General features: G+C 37.6%; 1 protein-coding gene across 1 annotated transcript in view; it reads left to right on the top strand.

Annotated features, from left to right (window-relative positions):
* The window catches only part of CABCOCO1 (ciliary associated calcium binding coiled-coil 1), a 154,737-nt gene that overhangs the window by 22,558 nt on the left and 109,107 nt on the right, over positions 1-23,072 (top strand). The window contains exons 2-3 of the mRNA XM_003755058.3: positions 11,730-11,833; positions 13,784-13,953. Coding sequence (XP_003755106.2) covers positions 11,730-11,833; positions 13,784-13,953 — 274 coding nt within the window. The remainder of the gene's footprint in view (positions 1-11,729; positions 11,834-13,783; positions 13,954-23,072) is intronic.

The following is a 23,072-nucleotide window of genomic DNA, read 5'->3' as shown; positions in this document are numbered from 1 at the left end:
TAGCTGCTTTATCATCCACCGAAAGAGCCACAGAAACAAAGGAGAGACGGAGCAATAGGGGTAAGAAAATGAAAGAGATTTAGGAATTGGTGTTTTGTTATCAAGGCAACTCTTTGTTAACAAGGGAATGGTTTTGTTTTTTATTTTGCTTTTGTCTTCTTGTGGTAGAGAATATAGTTCATAAAAAGCCGTGAGATTGTATTTTCCCCACTGCAAGGGATGCATAAGAGAGGAACTATTAAAAAGTTGGCATTTGAGGATAGGATTTGGACGTTTAGATAATGGTATAAAATATAAGGTTGATGGATTTCTCACCAGAGATGAAGCCAACTTAACAAAAACTGGTAACAGAGTGCTTGCTGGGTGTCTTGAAATTCTAATGAAAGACTATAAACTAAAAACGACGGTAGGAGACTGGCCTATGTCTATAAATCACCCAAATTAGATGGCATTCAAAAGAGGAAGAAGAACAGTTTAGACAAACACAAATTCATGGTAGAAAAATGCCTGGAAAGGACATAGTGGCAAATTCCTTGACCTCATATGTCTATATAGATACAGCCTCCCAAAGTTTAGGCAACAAACAAGAAGAATTAGAAATTCTAATTCAATTAGGAAAATTTGGTCTCACAGGTACTACTGAGTCTTAGTAGAATAAAATCCATTAGTGGACTATGGCTTTAGATGGGTACCTATTTCAAAATAAAGAGTGTAAGTAAAATGGGACAAGAGAATTGCCTTGTATATTAAAAAGATATATTCATGTGACGATATCCAGGAACCAGAAGGGAGTATAGTGGAAAGCATTTGAGTGAAAGTAAGTGAAAGGAGAAACATATGCTATTGTATATATACTTTAGACTGGCAGGACAGAGGGAAGAAATAGATGAGTTTAGGAAATGTTACAAGATCTATATAAAAGTATGTTATAGCTTTCCTATGGACTTCAGTTTTCCTGACATCTTCTGATTCTGTCTCTGTGTCTTTCTATCTCTGTCTCTGTCTCTGTGTGTGTGTGTGTGTGTGTGTGTGTGTGTCTGTCTGTCTGTCTCTCTGTCTCTCTGTTTCTCTCTGTCTTTCTGTCTCTCTCTCTTTCTGTCTGTCTCTCTCTACCCTTTCTTTGTCTCACCTTGGAATGGAAAATGGAGCTAACAGGACCAGGGGAAGGAGGACAAAGATACAAGGAGCAAGTAGAACATTTTGCCCAAAACAAAGAGGGACTAAAAGAGTAATGGAAAATCACTCTAGAAAAATGGGTGGCAATCAAATTTTGAAGACTTTAAATGCCAAAAAGAAGAATTTGTACTTTCTCTTAGAAGCAATAGGGAACTTTCAAAACCTCCTGGAATTCTACAGACAATTCCACGCTCTGTCTAGTCTAGGCTCTGGACATTCTCTCTGGCTGTCCCCCATGCCTGGAATGCGTTCTTACTAGTAACCTCTCTGGATTCCTTTATGTTCTAACTAAAATCCTACTCCTACGGGAAGCCTTCCCCAACCCCTCTTAATTCTAGTGCCTTCCCTCTTTTAATTATTTCCTTTCTCTCCAATATAGAGCTTATTCATACATATCTGTTTATATGTTGTCTCCTCCATTTGACTGAAAGCTTCTTGAGAGCAGGAACTATCTTTTACCCCTTTTTGGATCCCTATTAGAACGGTCCCTGACATAGTAGGCACCTAATAAATGCTTATTGATTGATTATCGATTTTCCTCCCTGGGCCTTTGCTTCCTGAACTATAAAATGAAGGGATTGTGAGGGCTGATCTCTAAGATTCCTTAGAGCACAAAAAAACTCTACAGCCTTCTAGGCAGACCATCATCAAAGGCAGTTTACTATTCCATATGGCCTTTTACTTTTGTAATAATGGTAGTTTACTTCTGGGGATGAGAGCACTGGGAAGAATAGAGCCTGTACTCAGCGAGACAAAAATATTAGTGAATTTCCTCAAACACCGTAGGGCCGTAACTATCTCCCAAAGCCTCTCTTTTCGGTATCAAAGGGTCCCACCCATTTGATATTGTGCCATTTGGATCAGCAGGAGAGTGGTTTTCTCCACCAAACTATGATTGAAAGAAACTGATTCAGCAAAAGCAGCCTTTAGAAAGTAGACATTTATAGGAGGTAAGTGGAAGCTTCTTCCCAGAGGAGCTTTTCTCCAGTGAAAGCAGTTTTTTGTTCACATTTTGTGTACATTTCTTTTCCTTTCTCCTCACTGGTGAGGGTCTCAACTGGCCTTCTCTTTCACACTCCAGTCAAACCCTGACAATCTTTTCATCCCTGCGAGCCCCAGCCCACCACAGGTCTGGAACCCTGATAAAGCTACTCTGCCATTGCTCCTGGAATAATGGACCCATTGGGGATCTATTTATCAATGGACTCACTCACCTTCTTTGTAACTTTCCAGACGAAAGTGTTCTTCCTGACCAAGCTCCCCAAAGTGTATGAGCTCTCCCTATTAGAAAGAGGGGGGAGAGAACAAACGTTTATTAAGCACCTACTATGTACCAGACGCCGTGCTAACTTATTTAATCACTGCAGCAACTCTGTGAGGTGGGCTTTATTACTGCCCCTATTTCACAGCTGAGAAAACTGAGGCAGAGAGAGGTTAAGTGACTTGCCCATTGTCACACAGCCAGGAAGTATCAGAAGCTTTGAACATAGGACTGAGATATTCAACAGCAGCTTCCTAATTGCCGGCCCGATGCTCCATTCAGCGAGGCACTGAGCTGCCTACAATTAGAATGCTACCTCTTGTGAATAGGAACTGTCTCATTTCGAATTTTTGTACCCCCAGAGCTTAGTACAGTGCTCGCTACATAGTAAGCATTTAACATAAGTAAATGCTTTTTTCATTCATTCATTTCCCTAACATTTGCCTTCAATTAATTTGTCGTTTGGATTTTATGCCATTTGTAATATTTCCTCTGTGGATCAATGATTTCATCTAGCCCTTCCTTGGCTTACATGGCATCAGCTTTGTGCTTTCTGACATTGGAATTCTGCCTTCTACATCTGTGAATTAATTATGCCATTGGATATGCTTGGGCTTGTTTTCATTTTAATTGTATGTGCTACAATATCTCCAAAGGCATCATTTCATGTTCAGGCTGATTTAGGGGAATATTTCTTCATAATATTTTACTGTTAGAGACCAGATGTTTGAAATATCATTAATCCCAGAAACAATGCCACACTTGGAATGGAAATGCACAAAGCATTAATGTTCTTTTTTTTTTTCTGGGAAGGATGAGGGGCTGGAGGAGTCTGGGCCTCTGGTTTTATTGGTTTAGGGAATTCCCAGTGAGGAAAAGTCCTTCTACCAATACATAGCAGTACCTACTCTACCCCATAACACCATTGAGAGATACCTCGGGACCTGAGACATTATTAGAATCCGAGGTTTAGAGCTGTATGGAATGAAGAACTGAAGTCTAGAGAAGTGGAAAGCATTCGTCGTAAGACCGTGGCATTATAGATTTAGAGTTAGAAGAGATCTCTAAGGTCATCAAATATAACCATCCTATTTTACAGATGTGAAAACTGAGGCACAGAACTTGTGCTGGGATTCAAACTCAGTTTTTCTTGACTCCAAGGCCAGCGCCCACTCTGCTTGCCCATGGTTACCTAAATTGTAGGTGGAAGCGCTGAGTTCTGAAACTAGGTCTTTGGACTCCACACCTTTTATTCTTTCTTCCATACCAGGCTGGCTTGCTCAGATCACACAACCAGAATGTGTCAGAGGGTCCAACTCATTGTCCATTAGCATCATCTGCCCAAGATAGACATCCAGCATAATGGCTAAGTAAGCATGTCGCTGCTGAGTGGCAGCCTGTGCCGATAATCCTCATTTTTCTGCCATTCTGGGTACCAGTTCTAGAAGAAAGGGTAGTTTCTTTTTGCAGTAGGAATATCTAGTCCCCAAGTTTTCACATTTTTTGGATCATCTCCCCAACCTCTGTCTCCTGAGGAGAGTTGCTAATTTCTATATTATTACCTTTGGCTCTAGTCTAAAATTCGTCCTCAGAAGGGGAGAAAAAGGGGAGGAAGTTGTTCTTTTTTAATAAAAGGCATTCAATACCCCCAAATAAATCAGGTATTAGATAGGTTTGTTCCCACTCAAAAAGTAGAATGCTAAACATAAAAACATAAATGAAAGTGTGTATTACAAAGTGATTAAAACAAAACACAGTAACTTATGACTCCAATTATAACCATTTGGGGGACTTATATTCAAGCTTCATTGGGACAGAAACTATTCTTGCAGTGTTGCTCATTAGCCATCTTTTATTTTGCCTTTATGAGCATAGTCTGATCACATGCCAAATGTTATATTCTTTCTCGGGCTCCCCTCCCCAAACAGATCTTTCCCTTGGTTCCAGACCATCACTTGTACTGCTGCTCCTGCTGCTACAACTTCCACTTGGATGATATGGCTTCTCTCCAGCATTCAGAGGCCTTACAGGATCTTTTAAAGCTCACAAAGTTGATGCTCAAGGAAGAAAACCCATAGGAGAGGCTGGGGCCAGTTGGGGACCTTTGTACAAACCCAGCTGGTTGAGTCCGTGGTCCGCATCCAGCTCCCACCATTGTTTGAGGGGAAAGAGGGGCTGCTCTTCTCCATTCTTTAATGAGCTAACACCTTGTCACAGAGCGAGCTTTAGTCCAAGATGGCCTCCAACCAAAAGCTGTTTCTTTATGTCCAATGAACGGTTCTACTTTCTTTCCACTTTCATGGTGTTGAATTCATGAAGGGGACATGGAGTATTGACCAAAAAAAATACTCACAAAGATCTCATTATTTTAAAGCTCCCAAAAGTCCTTTCAGCACTGAGCCAGTATATGGCTGAACTAATAAGCATTTATTAAGCACCTACTATGTACTAAATAACACACTAAGTGCTGGGAATACAAAAAAAGACATGATCCCTGATCTCAGGAAGCTCATAGTCCAATGACCAGAAAGTTCCTTAGCTCCAAAGGCTCAAGCAATGAGACATTTTGTCCATGTATTCTCTGGAATTTTCCAGGGGAGTTTGGAGCACACACTTTTTAAAATAACTATAATAAATATTGGCTCTCCATCTAACTATGTAGCACGATGTGGACAATATCCATTCTTGCACTGTTTGGTTTTACCTCTATGGAAAGTTAATCACCCTAATTTAATTAATTGTGGATCTTATTTAGATGGCACTGCATTGTTCCAGATCTTGATTTAAAATAATAATAATAATAATAATAGGGACAGTTAAATGGTGCAGTGGATAAAGTATTGGCCCTGAAATCCGGAAGACCAGAGTTCAAATTCCTCCTCAGATATCTAGAGTGACTCCACTCCAATTGCTTCTCTAAAAAACCAAAAAGAAAAAAAAAATAATAGCCAACTTTTATGTTATACCTACCATGTACCAGGCACTATACTGTGATTTTTTTTAAAATGTATTATCCCATGTGATCAGCCCTGGGAGGTCAGTTATTCTTATCCCCATTTTACAGCTGAGGAAACTGAAGAACACAGGTTAGGTGACATGCCCAGAGTCACACAGCTAATAAGTATTAGAGGCTGGATTTCAAGTCAAGTCTTTCTTACTCTAGGCCTGGTATACTACTTACTCTGCCACCTAGATGTCTCTAGAATAATGAGTTATTGTGTTTAATAATATTCATATAGTACTTGCTATGTGCTTGGTGCTTTTGATCCTCACAACAACCCTAAAAGATAGGTGCTATTTCCCCATTTTAGAGATGAGGAAACTAAGGCAAACAGTAGCTAAATGACTTGCATGGGGTCAAACAGTAAACTATTTGTCTATATCTTGATTTCCAAATTATAACTTATATTCCTTTTTTTTTTTTAACTATTTGTATCATTAATATGAAATATCAATATGAAATTAATATGAAATGAATCAGAAAAGCTGTATATAAAATTGGGTAATAGAATTTTTTTTTTTATTTTTTATTTAATAGCCTTTAATTTACAGGATATATACATGGGTAACTTTACAGCATTAACAATTGCCAAACCTCTTGTTCCAATTTTTCACCTCTTACCCCCCCACACCCCCTCCCCTAGATGGCAGGATGACCAGTAGATGTTAAATATATTAAAATATAACTTAGATACACAATAAGTATACATGACCAAAACATTATTTTGCTGTACAAAAAGAATCAGACTCTGAATTATTGTACAATTAGCTTGTGAAGGAAATCAAAGATGCAGGTGTGCATAAATATAGGGACTGGGAATTCAATGTAATGGTTTTTAGTCATCTCCCAGAGTTCTTTTTCTGGGTATAGTTAGTTCAGTTCATTACTGCTCCATTAGAAATGATTTGGTTGATCTTGTTGCTGAGGATGGCCTGATCCATCAGGACTAGTCATCATCTAGTATTGTTGTTGAAGTATATAATGATCTCCTGGTCCTGCTCATTTCACTCAGCATCAGTTCGTGTAAGTCTCTCCAGGCCTTTCTGAAATCATCCTGTTGGTCATTTCTTACAGAACAGTAATATTCCATAATTTTCATATACCACAATTTATTCAGCCATTCTCCAACTGATGGACATCCATTCAGTTTCCAGTTTCTAGCCACTACAAAAAGGGCTGCCACAAACATTCGTGCACATACAGGTCCCTTTCCCTTCTTTATAATCTCTTTGGGATATAATCCCAGTGGTAACACTGCTGGATCAAAGGGTATGCACAGTTTGATAACTTTTTGAGCATTATAACTTATATTCCTAATATTTCTCAATGTGATCATTGATTTCTGGTAGCACATCCCCATCATGAAAACTGGTCCTACTGCTCTAACTTTTTTGATAGGAAAAAAATCATATTTATTTATAACTTTATCAGCACAAGAGATTTAGGAACACTTGGTAGTAATACACTAGAAACTGATAATAACTCAGTAGGAACAAAATGAAGAAAGAAATTGTAGGAGCACACATTTAGAATCATGTGGGACTTTAATGGTCAGTTCATCTTGTCTCTCCTAACTTGCAGATGAAGAAACTGAAGCTTGTGTAAGAAAAATAATTTGCTTGAGGTCATGCAGTTAAGATGCAGAAGTATGATTCCCACCCCTTTCATGGGATTATAGTATCATGGAATCATAGTTTAGAACAGGGAGGTTACTTTCCAATTTATCTTGTTCAACCCATTCTCTCTTTTTAAAGATGAGATCATTGAGCCCCAACACTAGGGAAATGACAGACTTGCCCAATATCACAAACCTAATAAGTGACTGAGTCAATATTCAAGCCCATACCCAAATCAACAACTCCATTGCCATGACATGGTGGCAACTCCTAAAACAAACTGAAAATTCAATTCCATCATTACTGCATCAAATATTATAAAATAATAGAAAATCGGCATCGTTGTCTGTTCCAAGAAGTTTAAGAAAAATCCTTTTCCTGATTATAATTTGGACTAAGAGAGTATTACATGGTAATCCAAACTGAGTCGAAGGGTTGGTTTCATGTAACTAAAAGTCAGATAAAAAATAATATCCATAATTTTAATAAAGCTTTTGCTTTTCTTCATTTTCTTTCATGTTGTTTCTAAACTCAGCTCACCCTGTGGTACCCCATCTCAAATTAACAGTAATTCCAAGAGAAAGCATATCTAATTCTGAGCTTTATAGTTCACTTTCAACATTCTCTGGCTTGGACCTACATTTGAAATCTTGACTTGAGATTTATTTCAAAGTTCATCAGAAAAAATGCAACAGGTTTCTGTAAATGAGTCATCTTGGGATACCAGACTCCAGTGAGTCCTGATGTTGGAGGAACAATCCAAGCCCAGTGAGGTGGTAGAAAACATTTAAGTACAGCTTAAGCAGATGGCTCCATACTGAATAAGGCTCAGACATGGAGTCAGAAAGACTCATCTCCTTGAGTTCAATTCCTGCCTCAGACACTTAATAGCTTAATTACCTCGAGTAAGTCGCTTCAATTTGTCTGCCTCAGTTCCCTCATTTGTAAAATGTCTGGAGAAGGAAATGGAAAATCACTTAAGTATCTTTACCAAGAAAACCCAAATGGAGTCATGAGAAATCAGGCACAACAACAAACAGCCTAGTTTGGAACAGTTATGTCCCCACTCCAAAGGACAAGGGCAAGTCACAAAAATAGCTACAATAGAACCTTGAAAGAACCATTACAAGTTTAACTTTCTTTCATAATTAATTTAATTTTTACAATTAAGTAAGTCAATAAATATTTATAAGTACCTGTTAGGTCCCAGACCCTGTGCTAAATACTGGGGATAAAAAAGAAGCAAAAAAAATAGTTCCTGACCACAAGGAGCTTATAATCTAATGGGGGAGATGACATACAAATATATACAAAATAAGTAGGATGCCGGATATGGAGGAAAAATAGCAAATAATGAACAGAAGAGAGGGGTTGGGAAAAGCTTCCTATAGAAGAAAAAGAAAACTTTCCCCTTCTAATAAGAACATTAGTCAAATTACCTTAATGCTATTTCCTTTTTAAAATATATTAGAGGAAATAAATTAGTCAAATTACCTTAATGCTATTTCCTTTTTAAAATATATTAGAGAAAAACGGTTTCCCAAAAGGTGATCTTCAAGGAAAAATCATGTTCCAAGAGGGACTACTCTCCAGATACAGATATAGTCTGTGCTATGTTGTTTTCAGTCATTTTTCAGTTGTGTGTTTAACTCCTCATGACCTCATTTGAGATTTTCTTGGCAAAGATACTGGAATGATTTGCCATTTCTTTCTCTAGCTATTTAACAGATTAGGAAACTGAGGCAAATAGGGTGAAGTGACTTGCCCAGAGTCACACAGCTAGTGAGTATCTGAAGCCATATTTGAACTCGGGAAGAGGAGCTTTCCAGATTTTGAGTCCTGTGTTCTCTCCACTGCATCCCCTAGCTGTCCAATCTGTGCTATATTAACATCAATAATGGATGTCACTTGGAGACATAGGGCATAGACCTCAGCCCTCAGAGTCAGGAAAATTTGCGTTGTAATCCAATCTCAATCACTTACTAGCTGGATGACACTGGACAAGTTGTCAGCCTCTCTGATCTTCCCATTTCCCCTCCATATATTAATGGAAATTGATACCTGAAGTACTTACATTCTAAAATTATTATGAGGCTAAAATTAAATTATGTCTGTAGAGCACTCATGCCTGCTATTAATATCTAAGCTACCTCAATGGAGGAGATTTCCAAACCAGAACTTCCCTAGACTGATGAAATCCTACGTCCAGTGTGGTTCAGTGAAGAAAGCCCTGGATTTGAGGATAGAAGACTTGCCGCTGTTGAGCAAATCACCTGTTCTCTCTGGGACTCAGTTTCCTCATTTGTTAAGTGACAGGATTAGACTAGGTGACCTCTAAGATACTTTCTAATTCTAACCTTATGAATCTGTGGCTCAGATTATGTCCCTACCCCCTACAAAAAAAATAAATAAAAGAATAGGTCAGAGTTATTTTATATGTATTGAAGTAAACCATGCTGCTGACCTCAAGTCAATCAGTTAACACTTATTAAGCACCTACTCTGTGCCAGCCCCTGTGCTGTTTTGGGGACACCAAAAAGGTTTAAAAACAATCCCCACCCTCAAGAAGCTTCCAGTCTAAGGGGAGAGACAGCATGCTATAGAACAAATATACATCACCAAAATTTTCCATATCATCCTTGCTATTATGCCTTGGAATTGTTTAAACTTAGATTCAGTGGACTCAGGAGGATGATTGAGAAACAGATTGACAAAGTGGCACTGGATGATACTGAAACAAAAGGGAGCAATCTTTCCCCCCCCCCAAAAGTGTGTCTGATGGACATTGAGGAGGAATCTGGAAATATAAAAAAAAATCAAGCACTGGAACATTCAGGTTGGCTCTGCCTTCCTTGGACTTGATATTTTGAGTTTTTAGGAAGGGGGATAGGAGCTCCTGGGACTGTAGCAGTAGCTGGCTGCTGCCAAAGGCACAAATGATCTATGACCTGGACCACATGGAGCACAGAGACCATGACCAGTGTTGCCCTGTGGCTGCAGTGACACATACAAATGGGATGAATCATATGAGAGTGACTCATGTTGGAGACCAGCAAAGCAGAAAAGATGCTGATTCTGATACGAAGATGGGGCCAAAAGATGAGAGCTTTTTATCCATACTGAGGGGATTGTGAATTGGAAGAAAATTACTTCCATGCTCATTCTTTCCATCTTCCTTTTTTCCTAGTTCTTGATCCAGAGTCAAGGTAAAGATATTACCTTAATTATTTTACATGAAGGCATATTGAGTGTCTCTAAGTTATCCCACGATATCTGGGAAGGCAATCAGGAGGAGGTTTAGGAGACAGCTGCACATTTATCCTTCCATATAGGGATGTTCAATCCATTTTTATATCTTATTCCATAATAATTTCACAATATGATACTAGATTCCATCCTTTGATATTGGTAGCCAGAAATTACTCCTCCATGAAAAGGTCATTCCTGATTCCACAATTTTGTTTCTCCGTCTCTAAGCAAAGCATCTTGTTCTTTGTTTTATGTATACGTGTGTGTTATTTACTTAGCTGTAAAATAAGCTGGAAAAGGAAATGACAAATCACTCTAGTATCTATGCCAAGAAAATCCCCAAAGGGGTCAAAAAGAGTTGGCCATGACTGAAAGATGACTGAACGACAGCAAAAATCCGCATATTTACTCTCCCATTAGAACATAACTTCTTGTAGACACTCACTTTTATAGTTGCATAGTCATTATCCCTCGTACTGTTTGGCACATAATAGTTGAATAATAAGTGCTCAGTGATTAGTTGATTAATGGGAAATTAAGTGTATAATAATGTCATACTAACTCTCTGGCTCTATTATAGAGATAGAACTAGGAGAAGGAAGCCCAGATAGGATGAAAACTCATGACCTGTACAAAGGTGATAGATTTCATATTTTAATATTTCCAGAAATATCTCTTTTTTGCAACCCCTTAGACTGACTTGAAACCCTGCCATCTGAAGTTAATCCAAACTACTGAGTACTGACAAATCAGGGGCTTCTGTTGGGGGGATGTCTGGGGTGTTTGTCGGTTGTGTGCCATCTGATGGTCCATGGAGATAATGCAGGGATTTTTTGAAGACCAAGATCCACTTAAACCAAAAAAACTGACAAGCTCAGCATGGTTCAAGACACCACTACCTTGTGGACTTCTCAGATATTGCACTCCCTTTTTGGAAAATTAATGCAAGGTCATGCTGATTTCCAGTAGACGAAAAGAAAGTCCATACTCAAATCCACAACCCCAAGGGTCCCTGGAGTACTTGGAATGGAGGGGAAATAATCATAAATGTCACAGAAAAAAGCAACATACTTTTAAGATAATGAATAAGCAAAATGAGGAGAGTCAATGATTTGCTCAAAGCCATATGGTTAGTCAGGGTCCCGAGGAAAGGTTGCTCTAATTCTCCATTTATGATTCTCCCATACTGAAGGTTCAGAAGAGTGGTATCACATAAACCCAGGATTAATTAAGGGGATTCCTGTTCCAATTAGTGTAAAAATGGTGTTTTGGAGATGTTCTTTTTGCTTCCTGAAGGAGTAGATCCAAACCAACTATCATTAGCTCTGTTTGGGGGTATATGGATTATCTGTACAGTACTTAATAGCAGAACAGACTCTGGATCCAAATGGTCACTAAAATCATCTTCATCGTTGTCTTCTTACAGAAACCGTCTGAGAAAGTACCATCTCCAAAGTTCCTGACTTCAGATTTCCTTTCAGATAGCCAAATCAGTGATTTAATAAATGAAAACATACATGGAGTGCAAAAGTGAGTATTCTGACAGTAGAACTCAATCTAATAAGTTTCCCAGCAAAGAGAGAACTGAATAGTCATAGTATTAAAGGTTATCTAAAATAATTATTTAATTCCATTCAGAATCCTTAGGCTTTTTGTCCCTATAAGAACGTTTAAACACACACACACACACACACACACACACAAACACACACACACACACACACACACACACATATATATATATATATATATATATATATATATATATATATATATAAATCATTTTGCCACAAAGACTGCAAAAACTTGTTAGGTTTTTTCTACTTTATTTTTTAACAACTGGAATCCATTGAGATGGAATTGATCACAACCTAGGGCTCCTGAAAGAAATGAGAGCCCTCAAGTGTCTCTGCTATTCTATAGAGGTGCACAAAGGAAGCGAATGTAATCATGGGAAGAGTTCTGGGCCCATAGGCAAGAAACCTGGGCTGCTGTCCAGGCTCTCCCACTGCCACTCAATTCAACAAATATTTATTAAGCAATTTCTTTGTGGAAGGCCTTATGCCAGATGCTGGATGTATGAAAATCAAAAATTAGCCATTGTCCAAATGTTTTCACTTGTTTTCAATTTCTTCCTTTCTAAAAGAAGGGAATCGGGGCCTAAATTTTCTTCCATTTCTGAAAGAATATGAGTCTATGAAGCAGGGAACTCATCTGAGCTGGTCAGATCACAAAAAAAATAGAGATTGGTGAAAATTGGCCACAGATTGGGACAATGTGTCTGAGATGGTGCTTCACTTCTGAGAAAGAACTTGGTTCCCTTGAAAGAATCCAAATCATCTCATCAATTGTTTCAGCTTTTTTTCTTCAAGCTTTCATATTCCTTCCACTAGAGTTAATTCCCAACTTTGAAAAGGATCCAAATGAATTTAGTGTTGTATTTTTTTAATCAATGAATGCTAATTGTACAACGACAATCAGGTGTGGATCTGGGCAATGATTTTGATGTTTAAAAGGGTTTTTTGTTCTAGTGATAACTAGTAGTTTCTGCACCTGAGGCAAGTGGCAGATATATGTATATGTGGGAGGATTTGAAGGGGTGTGGGGAGTGTCATACAGACTCACCCATGATCTAACCTCTGGGCAGAAGAAGCACATTCTAGATAACCACAAGGTTTCTAAGCTGTTAAAAATGAGGAAGGGCCCTTGAAGGAGTGTATTCCTTCTGCCTTGAAGGTTGGCGTAGGCAAGGAAAAAAGGGCTCCTGAGGCAAAGCTGCCATCCTACCACTTTCAGGATTGGGGAAGCAGAGGCAGGGAAGGCAGAGGAGAAAATGTTCCCCAGATAATGCTGTTCATAACTACTTAATTTCTTGTCCTGGAGTAAAGACTCAGTTTCCACCCTAATTGTAGCTCTAGTTATCAACAAACACTTGTTAAGTGCTTGCTGTATACTACTAAGGTTTTTGCTCAAAAAGGCTGAGAATTATTGTCAGAGAAGATAAGTTTGGACAAAGTTTTAATTCCTAGGATCCTACATTTAATACTGAGAAGGCATCTAGCCTATATAATCATTTAACAGATGAGAAAAATGCATTCCAGAGAGATTAAATCACTTTTCCAAGCTTACCCAAGTAGGAAGGGACAGAAGTCAGATTCAAATCCAGCCTACTCTTTTTCCACTTTAGTATAATGCCTTTGTTTCAATCACACTTCATCCCTTCATATAGGAGTATCTGCAAATTTGTTCTTCCCTCCCTATTTGGATTAGAATTTTCGTGGGCCCTCCTAATTCTTTAACCCCACCAAACCTAGAACGGTGAGTATTGAAGGCATTAAATGGCAATCTCCTTGGCTGGGACCAACACCATGCCACCTAAACCCTACAGGGCTCATCCTTTACCAGTACCTCTAAGAAACATTAGTTGGATTCTATCTATTAGGGCAAGATTTAATTTCAATACTTTTCTTTTAACTACAGAAAACTGGAAGAGTTCTTAGACTTCCACAAACTTCCTACTTCTCTAAAGGAAGCTATTTTACTCGATTATTACACATCTGGATTCTGGTGGGCCAAAGGCAAGAACTTCACCGTTCCCCAACTGTCCAAATTTATGTCTTTGCTAGAGAAGCTGCTACACAACCTCCAGAGTGAGTAGACCCGCCTCCTTTCTTCAAAGGAGCTGAATATTGGCCCATCTTCAGAATTCATTGTTCTTAAGTAATAGCTCATTTTATTGAAATTTCTTCATGAAAATGATATCATTTCCCCCCAGGTATAGTTGAAATGTGGTTCTTCTCTCAAGGAGTAATAAAACTCTGGATAAGATTTAACAGGAGAAAAATCATCTTTGAAATCAATTTTGTGTAAAAATTTGGGTTCCTTACTCCCCCCATCTGTCTGAGAGTTCAAATTTGCCCATTTTGTTTCTGCTTTTGAGATCTTGTCAACTAAGTGTAATTTAGAAGGGTTATTGGTGTATCTCAGGATAAAAGATACTGGATTCTGCCTGGGTCCTCCTGAAGTCCTTGGAAAATGGTCCGACCAGCTAGGATTATGTAAGAAGAAAGTTTGCAGAGCCTTTTTTATTATTATAGCTTTTTATTTACAAGATATATACATAGGTAATTTTTCAGCATTGACAGTTGCAAATCCTTTTGTTCCAACTTTTTCCCCCCACCCCTTTCCCCAGATGGCAGGTTGACCAATACATGTTACATATGTTAAAGTGTAAGTTAAATACAATATATGTATACATGTCCAAACAGTTATTTTGCTGTATAAAAAGAGTCAGACTCTGAAATAGTGTACAATTAGCCTGTAAAGGAAATCAAAAATTCAGGCAGACAAAAATAGAGGGATTGGGAATTCTATGTAATGGTTCATAGTCATCTCCCAGAGTTCTTTCCCTGGGTGTAGCTGGTTCAATTCATTACTGCTCTATTGGAGCTGATTTGGTTCATCTCATTGTTGAAGACGGCCACGTCCATCAGAATTGATCATCATATAGTATTGTTGTTGAAGTATATGATGATCTCCTGGTCCTGCTCATTTCACTCAGCATCAGTTCCTGTAAGTCTTTCCAGGCCTCTCTGAAATCAATAATATTCCATAATAATATCCACAATTTATTCAGCTATTCTCCAAGTGAGGGCATCCACTCAGTTTCCTGTTTCTGGCCACTACAAAGAGGGCTGCCACAACATTCTTGTACATACAAGCCCCTTTCCCTTCTTTAAAATCTCTTTGGGATATAAGCCCAGCAGTGACACTTGCAGAGCCTTTTGATGCGATAAACAACTGAAAGGGTTTTAAAATCACCTTTCCTGAAGATATTTATAAAGTAGGGTAGACACTGATCATCTCCCTTTTAAATGCAGATCTGTTTTGAGGGGAAAAATGGACTCAATAAACTCCCCAGCTCTTACTGACTCAGTTGGAAGAAAATATTGTTACCCATTCTCCTGTTAACAGGGCCTGAAGCATCTCTGCCACTGAAGTGGGAGGCAGAGAATGACCACCGTTTTCTATCGCATCCATTCTTATAGCCTCACTCTTGCACCCAAGACTAAGCAAGTGCTGGCCATTGGGGTTCCATCCCTTCTAAATGTTGTAATGGATAGTCTTGGAATCAGTAAGATGTGAGTTCAAATCTTGCCTCTGACAGTCCATGGCAGAGTGATTTTGAGTAAAACATCTCAATAATCTTCAGTTTCTTCATATGAAAATAAGAGGATAGAGGTGGATTCAATGATCTCTAAGATCCTTTCTGGCTCTAAATATATCATCCCACAATCCTTCTTTGGACCTTATTTTCCTTATTTATAAAATTAAGACACCTGAGTTGAAATCCTATTTCTAACCTATATTTCTTGTGTGAGTTGCCTTCCTCTCAGCCTCAATTTCCACATCTACAGGGTGAGGACTGTAATACCAGTAGTTGTGACATAGTGACATGGTGAATAGCAGACGACACTCACAAAGTGAGAACTCTTCCAGGGCCAAGCCTGACTCCGATTTTTCTTTGTACCCAGATGGTCCCCTCTCATGATTAGTGTCTATCCCTAGACCTCAAAATTACTTTATAGCTAATTTATATACATTGTTTTATTCACTTCTTTGTATACATGGTCCCTCCCTTCCCCTCGCAGAAAAATATAAAATCCTTAAGGGTAGAAACACCTTTTGTTGGTTGTTTTTGTTTTTTGCTTTGGGTTTTTTTTGGCACATGTCTAGCATAGTGCCTGGAATACACAAGCATTTAGCAAATATTTGTTGAATTAAATTGAATCAAATAGAAACCCCTGCACAGTACCTAGCATATAATAGGCACTTAATAACTGCTTATAACATTGAGCAGAAATGAAGTGAATCAAATTGAATCCCCAGAGCCCAGCTTGGTGGCTTACACATGGCAGTAGCTTAACAAATTCTCGTTAAATTAAAGAAATGAATTTTTTAACCAATATTCAATAGTTATTAAGTGCTCACCATGTGCAAGGCATTGAATTTACATTAAATCGCCTTTTTCAAGAAAAATACAACTTCCTTTTTTTGTTTTACCTTATTGCCAGTCCTTAAAAGTAGTTCAGTTCCAAGATTAAATAAAAACAGATCTCTAACCAGTAATAAGCCATTGGTATCTGGGCACTTTAAGATGTCTTTAACTAAAGCATTAGTTTCTAAAAGTGATATCAGAAAGTGAAATTCATAGCTCTAAAATCATCGATTTTTTTTCCACTACAATTACAAGAAGTGACCACTGGACTGTGTTATGTTCACTTTAGTATAAATTATAGCAAGTTCTCAGCTTTAACAGTGTGAGTAAGTCAGACATTAGATGGACAAGAGATATAAGGTTACAAGTCTAATGAATAGGTCTTTGGGCCTGTCAGAAACACAAATCAAATTAGTCTGTCATCAGGATAAAGACTTACAGGAAAACTGTGTGAACTGAAAAAGTCCCATGTCTAGACAAAGAAGATTTTGACCCAAGTTTAGCTTTTCTATGTGTAGAAGATCAAATCTACAATAACAAGAAAGAAAAGAAAAACCTACTTATATAAGTTATGTCTAGATTTCAGGCAAAGGTCACCCTTAGCTTTGTCAATGCAGACAATTAATTCAATTTTTCATTGTCATGTTCTCATCACCTTGGCAATGTCTAGTTACCCAGATCTTTGTCTATCCATTACTGTTTGACTTTTGTTTACAAATAAATAAATGCTCCTTGTAGTGAAACAAGGTCTCTCTAAGAACAATAGATCGTGTCCTTGCCGTGTACCTGATAAGTCCATCTATAACATCTTCACCTCCTAACATCCTACACTTCCTTCAAGAACCAGATTAAATATCAGCTTTTCTATGATTTTTTTTGAATTCTCTTGCCCTTAAGATTATAAAAAAAATGCTGTATGTTATGGGCCAGAACTCTACCCTTACAAGGTAGTAAATCATTGGAATGGATAGAGACAATAGTTATCTAATTTAGAATGGTTCAGTATGATTGATCTGATCCTACAAGGAGATGTTTTGGGCCAGAACTTGAAACAAGGTACTAAGTGGAATTGAGGAGACAATGGTTAAATCTAGTTTAGCATTGATTTAATCCTATAACAAATAATGGTTTCCTAGTGATATAATGATTGGTGTGTACTCAGTGCAAGCCTCAGCAAGGGAGCAAGAAGCCTCAGCCAGGGAGATTGAGAGATTCAGAGACAAGTGGACAGAAGGCTGGAGGCTGGAGCACAAGCCCTTAGACTCAAGACAGATTCATCCCATCTCACACCACCTTAGTGGCAGGTTCTCCTCCTTCGCTTCCCCACTGAAACCAAGACTCCTGAAGACCCCCAGAAAACTAGCTGAGCCCCAAGTGAAGGAGATAGGACTTTGAAAGAGATAATAAAGGATTTGGACTTTAATCCCTGGCTGCACTTGTGGTGATTACTGAATTGAAACAAAAGATGCTCCCAGAGACCCCCACAGTCTCATCATCATTGATCAATTGGAACTGAATTGGATCTTCTCTTTGATGAAGATATCCACTTCCATCAGAATACATCCTCATGTAGTATTGTTGTTGAGGTGTATAATGACCTTCTGGTTCTGCTCATTTCACTCAGCATCAGTTCATATAAGTCTTTCCAAGCCTCTCTGAAATCATCCTGCTGGTCATTTCTTATACAATAATAATATTCCATAGCATTCACATACCACAATTTACCCAACCATTCTCTAATTGATGGGCATCTATTCAATTTCAGTTTCTAGGCACTACAAAAAGGCCTGCCACAAACATTTTGGCACATACATGACCTCTCTTTTTAAAAATAAAGTTGTAATTTCTGTTTTTCACTCTACTATATAATTATAATATTCCCCTAGTATCTCTCTCCTTCCCCCTTTCCAGAGAGCCATCCCAGTTGGCAAATAATCTTTTTTAGAGACAAAAAGAGAAAGAATCAGTATAATTATATATGTATATGAATACATAGGAAAAGTCTGAAAATAGATGCAATGTATATCTTTTATGGAGCTCCCATCTCTACAAAAGGATGAGCTAAGGGTGTCCTCTCAATTTCTTCCTTTGAGCCATTCTTGTTCTTTGTAATTTTATATTTATTTTTTGTTTTGTTTGTTTGTTTGGGTGCATGTTTTTGGGGGTTTTTTAACATTATTGTAGCCACTGTGTGTATTGTTTTCTTGACTCTGCTTACATCTCTTTGTATCAGTTCAGACAAATCCTTTCATATTTCTCTATATTTGTCACATTGGTTATTTCTTAGAGGAAAATAATATTCCATCCTATTCACATATCATAGTTTGTTTAGCCATTCCCTAATTGCTATCACCAAAAAAATGCTGCTGGAAGTATTTTGGTGTATATGAGAACTTTCTTCTTATCAATGCCCTCCTTGGGGGACATAAGACTAATCATAGAATCTCTAAGTCAAGTGGTATGGACATTTCAGACACTTTGCCAAATTTCAAATTTCTTTCCCAGCAATTTTTTTTCCAAAATTTTTCCAATTTTTCCAAAATGGTTGTACTATTCCAAAAGACTCATTATGGAAAATAACATCTAAATTCAGAGAAAGAACTATGGAGCCTGAATGAAAATTGAAACATACTATTTTTACTTTTTTTGTTTTTTTTTTTTTCTCATGGTTTCCCCCTTTTGTCCTGATTCTTCTTTTAGAACTTGACTAATGTGGAAATATATTTAGAATATGAATAACTCATGTATAACTATATTGAATTCCTTGCCAATTTGGGGAGAGGAGAGGAGAAAGAAAAAAATGGAAATCAAAATCTTATAAAACCAAATATTGAAAATTATTTACATGTAATTAGAAAAAATACTATTAAATAAGAGGAATGGCTGTACCATTTCATAATTCCATCAACAATGTACTAATAGGCCCATCTTTCCATAAGCTTTTCAACATTGACAATTGTCATTTTTTCTCATCTTTACCAATTTGTAAGATGTGAGGTAAAGACCCAGGATTATTTCACTTAGCTTTTCTGTTATTATTAATGATTTGGAACATTCTTTCATATGATTGTTAATAGTTTGCAGTTCTTTTGAAAATTTTGTCAATATCTTTTGACTATTTTTGTGTCACTCTTATCCACTCTTCCTGTTTTATTGTGCAGCATATTCTTAGCCTGTTCAGAAGCCTAATTCCATTTTTGCTTTTGTTCTTTTCATATTTCTCCTACTCAACAGTTTTCTAAAGACAAGGACCAGCTCTCAGTGACCAGTCTGGCTGTTTACATATGACTCACACCTAATAAATGCTTAAGCAAATGTAAGCTACTAAATTTAGGCCAACAAGTAGATTATGTAAGTAGAGGGAATTTTGTAATACATGTCTTTTGAAAGACATGTAAGAGGTCAAGTGATGGTTCCATTGTGTTCCATTCCTAGTAATACCACATTTATTAGTAATGCATTTGACCGTAGATGAAATATTTTAAGAAAAATATTAAGTTAGAGCTGTAACAAATCAGTATAATTTTCTCTACCAAATTTCTGTCTAAAAATACTTCAGTAGACAGTGTCTTCACATTCTTCCCCCAATTACCTCTTTATAAGGCTAGAGAACCTACAGTTATTAAGGTAATAAGATTTTTCCCCCTTAGGGTTCTTTTTTTGTCAGTGGTCAATAGAAATACTGGTGATTAGGGTCCTATTAAATAACTATATAAGAAAAACTCCTTCCCCAACTCAAGGTTAGAAGTAATATCTTTGTTTTTTGTCCAAATTTTGTCAGAGCAATCAATCACTAAAGGCAATGTTCCTTTTCCAAGAAAGGAATCCATTTTAAATCTAACGGGTCCTGCCCTATTCATAATAATAATAAGGCACCTCTTCAACCTACTCAATCTGATTAATTGGGGAGGAGGGTGTCAATCTTTCATGGGTACTTTATTTATTCTGAAAATAAATGAGGGAAAAGGAAGATATAATGAGTCCCTTTCATTTTTAACAACTAGAAAGTGTCAGCTGTCAATTACATTACCAGAGTTTGTAAACAGGTAGTATCCATAGACATTTACACCCTAAGGATGGCTATCATGATGGTGGGGAGGCCAGAGACTATGCTTTATCAGGCTTATTTGAATAGATGATATATTCAAATGGAAAAAGAAAAACTTAGAGAAATCATGATAATCTTTTTGCTGTTCAGTCATTCCAGTTGTGTCCAACTCTATTTGTATTTTTTTTGGCAAAGACACTGGAATGGTTTGCTATTTCCTTCTCCAGATTTATAGATGGGGAAATTGAGGTAAATAGGATTAAATGACTTGCATGATGTTGTACAAGCAACATAGTTGTGTCTAAGCCTGGATTTGCACTCAGCTCTTCCTGACTGTAGAGCCAACGCTTTATCTACTATACTACCCACTGCATAATCATCAAACGATATTGAAAGGATTGAAATGTGATCAGTCATTTAGTCAGTCAATTAATTATTAAGTTTCCTTTAGGTTCCAATTTCTGAGCAAAGTTCTAAGGATACAGAGAAAGGCAGAAAAAAAATCCCTGCTCACAAGGACTCACAGTTTAGTGGAGGAGACAGAAGTGAAAGATGATGAGACTCGCTGGGAGAAAGGTTCTTCTTCTAACCCTACCTGTCAACTAAATGGCAAGAATATAGGATTTCCCTGGTGATGATGGGAAGCTGACTGGCTCCAGAGAGAACAAGAAGGACCAATAAGGCAAAAGATAGAGAGAGGCAGATTTTGTCTTCTTGTAAAGAACATTGGAGTTGTCCAAAAGTAGAACGTGCTACCTGGGAAGATAATTAGGTTCCTGTACCTGGAAGTTTTAAATGAAGTCTGAATGACTCCTCAGCAGCAACGGGATAGAAAGAATTCTGGGTCAAGCACTGATTTTGGAACGTGATCTCTTCCACCTCTAAAACCTTTTCCTGGACATCACTGAAAAGAGAAGGCAAAGAATGAATGCGAATACTGGCAAAATGAGTTAAATGGAATGGAAATTACTTTCCTAAGGATATTTTGGGGGGCAAAGAGGATCCTCAGAAGGCAACTGCCCAGCCAATGGGGAGAAGAATAGAAACCATGAAATTAACAATAGTTCATGGGACTATAGGACTGGATTCATTTATGTAATAAGAACAAATTAGGAAGTAATGAAGCCTTGCTTTAAAAAAAAATGGCTATCAAGAAACAGGTCATGGAATGCTGAGAAAAATTGAACATATATAAAATTAGCAACACCAGAAATCTTTCCTGAGGCATCATGAGTCTTGCTTTTGAGTTAGAGACGTATAATGTGATGTGACAACAAAGAGACTGTTCAGGGTTGAATGTTATTATCAATGCACCACTTGTCTTATCTCCCTGAGAGCAAGCGGCATTTTCTCTCTCCACACATCGAGCAACACCTCTCTTGGTTTGGACCAATTTTGGAACAGAATAATGTAAGCAAATTGGAAAGAGTTTCAGTGGGGGAGAGGAAGTGGGAGAGAGCAAGGGAGAGAGAGAGAGAGAGAGAGAGAGAGAGAGAGAGAGAGAGAGAGAGAGAGAGAGAGGAGGGAGGGAGAAGAAATTGGAAGGGAGCAAGAGGAAAGGGGGGCAGATTTAGTATTTGCCATTGAAATCTAGCTAAGAGTGATCTTGGTTAAATGAATTCAAGTGGATGGAAATTCTGGGACATGAGACAAAATGACAGAATCTGCCATTCCAAATTGGGAAATAAGACTCTTTTTATTTAGATTTGAAACACTCTCTCCATCCATTTCACTTTACATAGATTGGGGCATTAGGACATAGGTCAGCTCCACCCCTAATTTTTGGGCATCAATCTGTGTTTACACCCTACACCCCCACTAACTCTCACACGTGTCTTTTCTCATATTCCTGGGGCTTTCAAACAAATGATGATGTTCCATGGGATTGTTCCATGTCACCATGGCAACCATAGCAATTTCTATCCCCAGCAGTTAGCCCTGTGTCAGACACATAGTAGGTACTTTAAAAAGTATTCTTGATTGATTATTTGGTTTTGCTCCTTTTCCTTATTATAATACATCAACCTTGTTGAATCATCTTCTGCCATCCACTATGGACCTAGACACTCATAAGCCCTCAATAATCATTAAAAAAACAACCTCAAAAACAGTCTGTGTTTATATAATACTTTCAGGTATGCAAAATAGTCCTATAGGAGCCATCATAGGTTATTAGTTGATATAATGGATAGTGCTGGGCCTCTCAAAATCAGAAAGACTTGAGTTCAAATCTCACCTTGGATATTTACTAGCTGTGTGACTTTGAACAAGTCACTTAATGCTTCATCTCTAAAATGAAAATAATAATAGCGCCTACCTTGTTATGAAGATCAAATGTTATTACAATAGTAAAGCACTTAGCATAGCGCTTAACATAGAATAAGCACCAGATAAATATTAGTTAATATTATTATTATTAGCCTCAGTTTCCTCAAGTGTAAAAAGGGAATAATAATAGTACCTCCCTCCCACAGTTATTGTGATTATCAAATGAGATAATATTTTTAAAGTGCTTAGGACAGTGCTCAACACATAGGAGATGCTATAGGAATTCTAGTTATTATTTTAATAGTAATATCATTATTATTAGTTAGAAGAAACTTTATAGATGAATTAGCCCAAACCCCATATTTTTGGTTCTTAAGAAGGGAAAGACACTTACTCAAAAACACAGGCAGTAGGCAGTGCTATACCTAACTTATGTGATGCTTTAATATCCTATA

This window comes from Sarcophilus harrisii, chromosome 2 (genome assembly GCF_902635505.1).
Source record: "Sarcophilus harrisii chromosome 2, mSarHar1.11, whole genome shotgun sequence".
Taxonomy (NCBI): Eukaryota; Metazoa; Chordata; class Mammalia; order Dasyuromorphia; family Dasyuridae; genus Sarcophilus; species Sarcophilus harrisii.
This window is presented reverse-complemented; position numbering and strand designations above follow the sequence as displayed.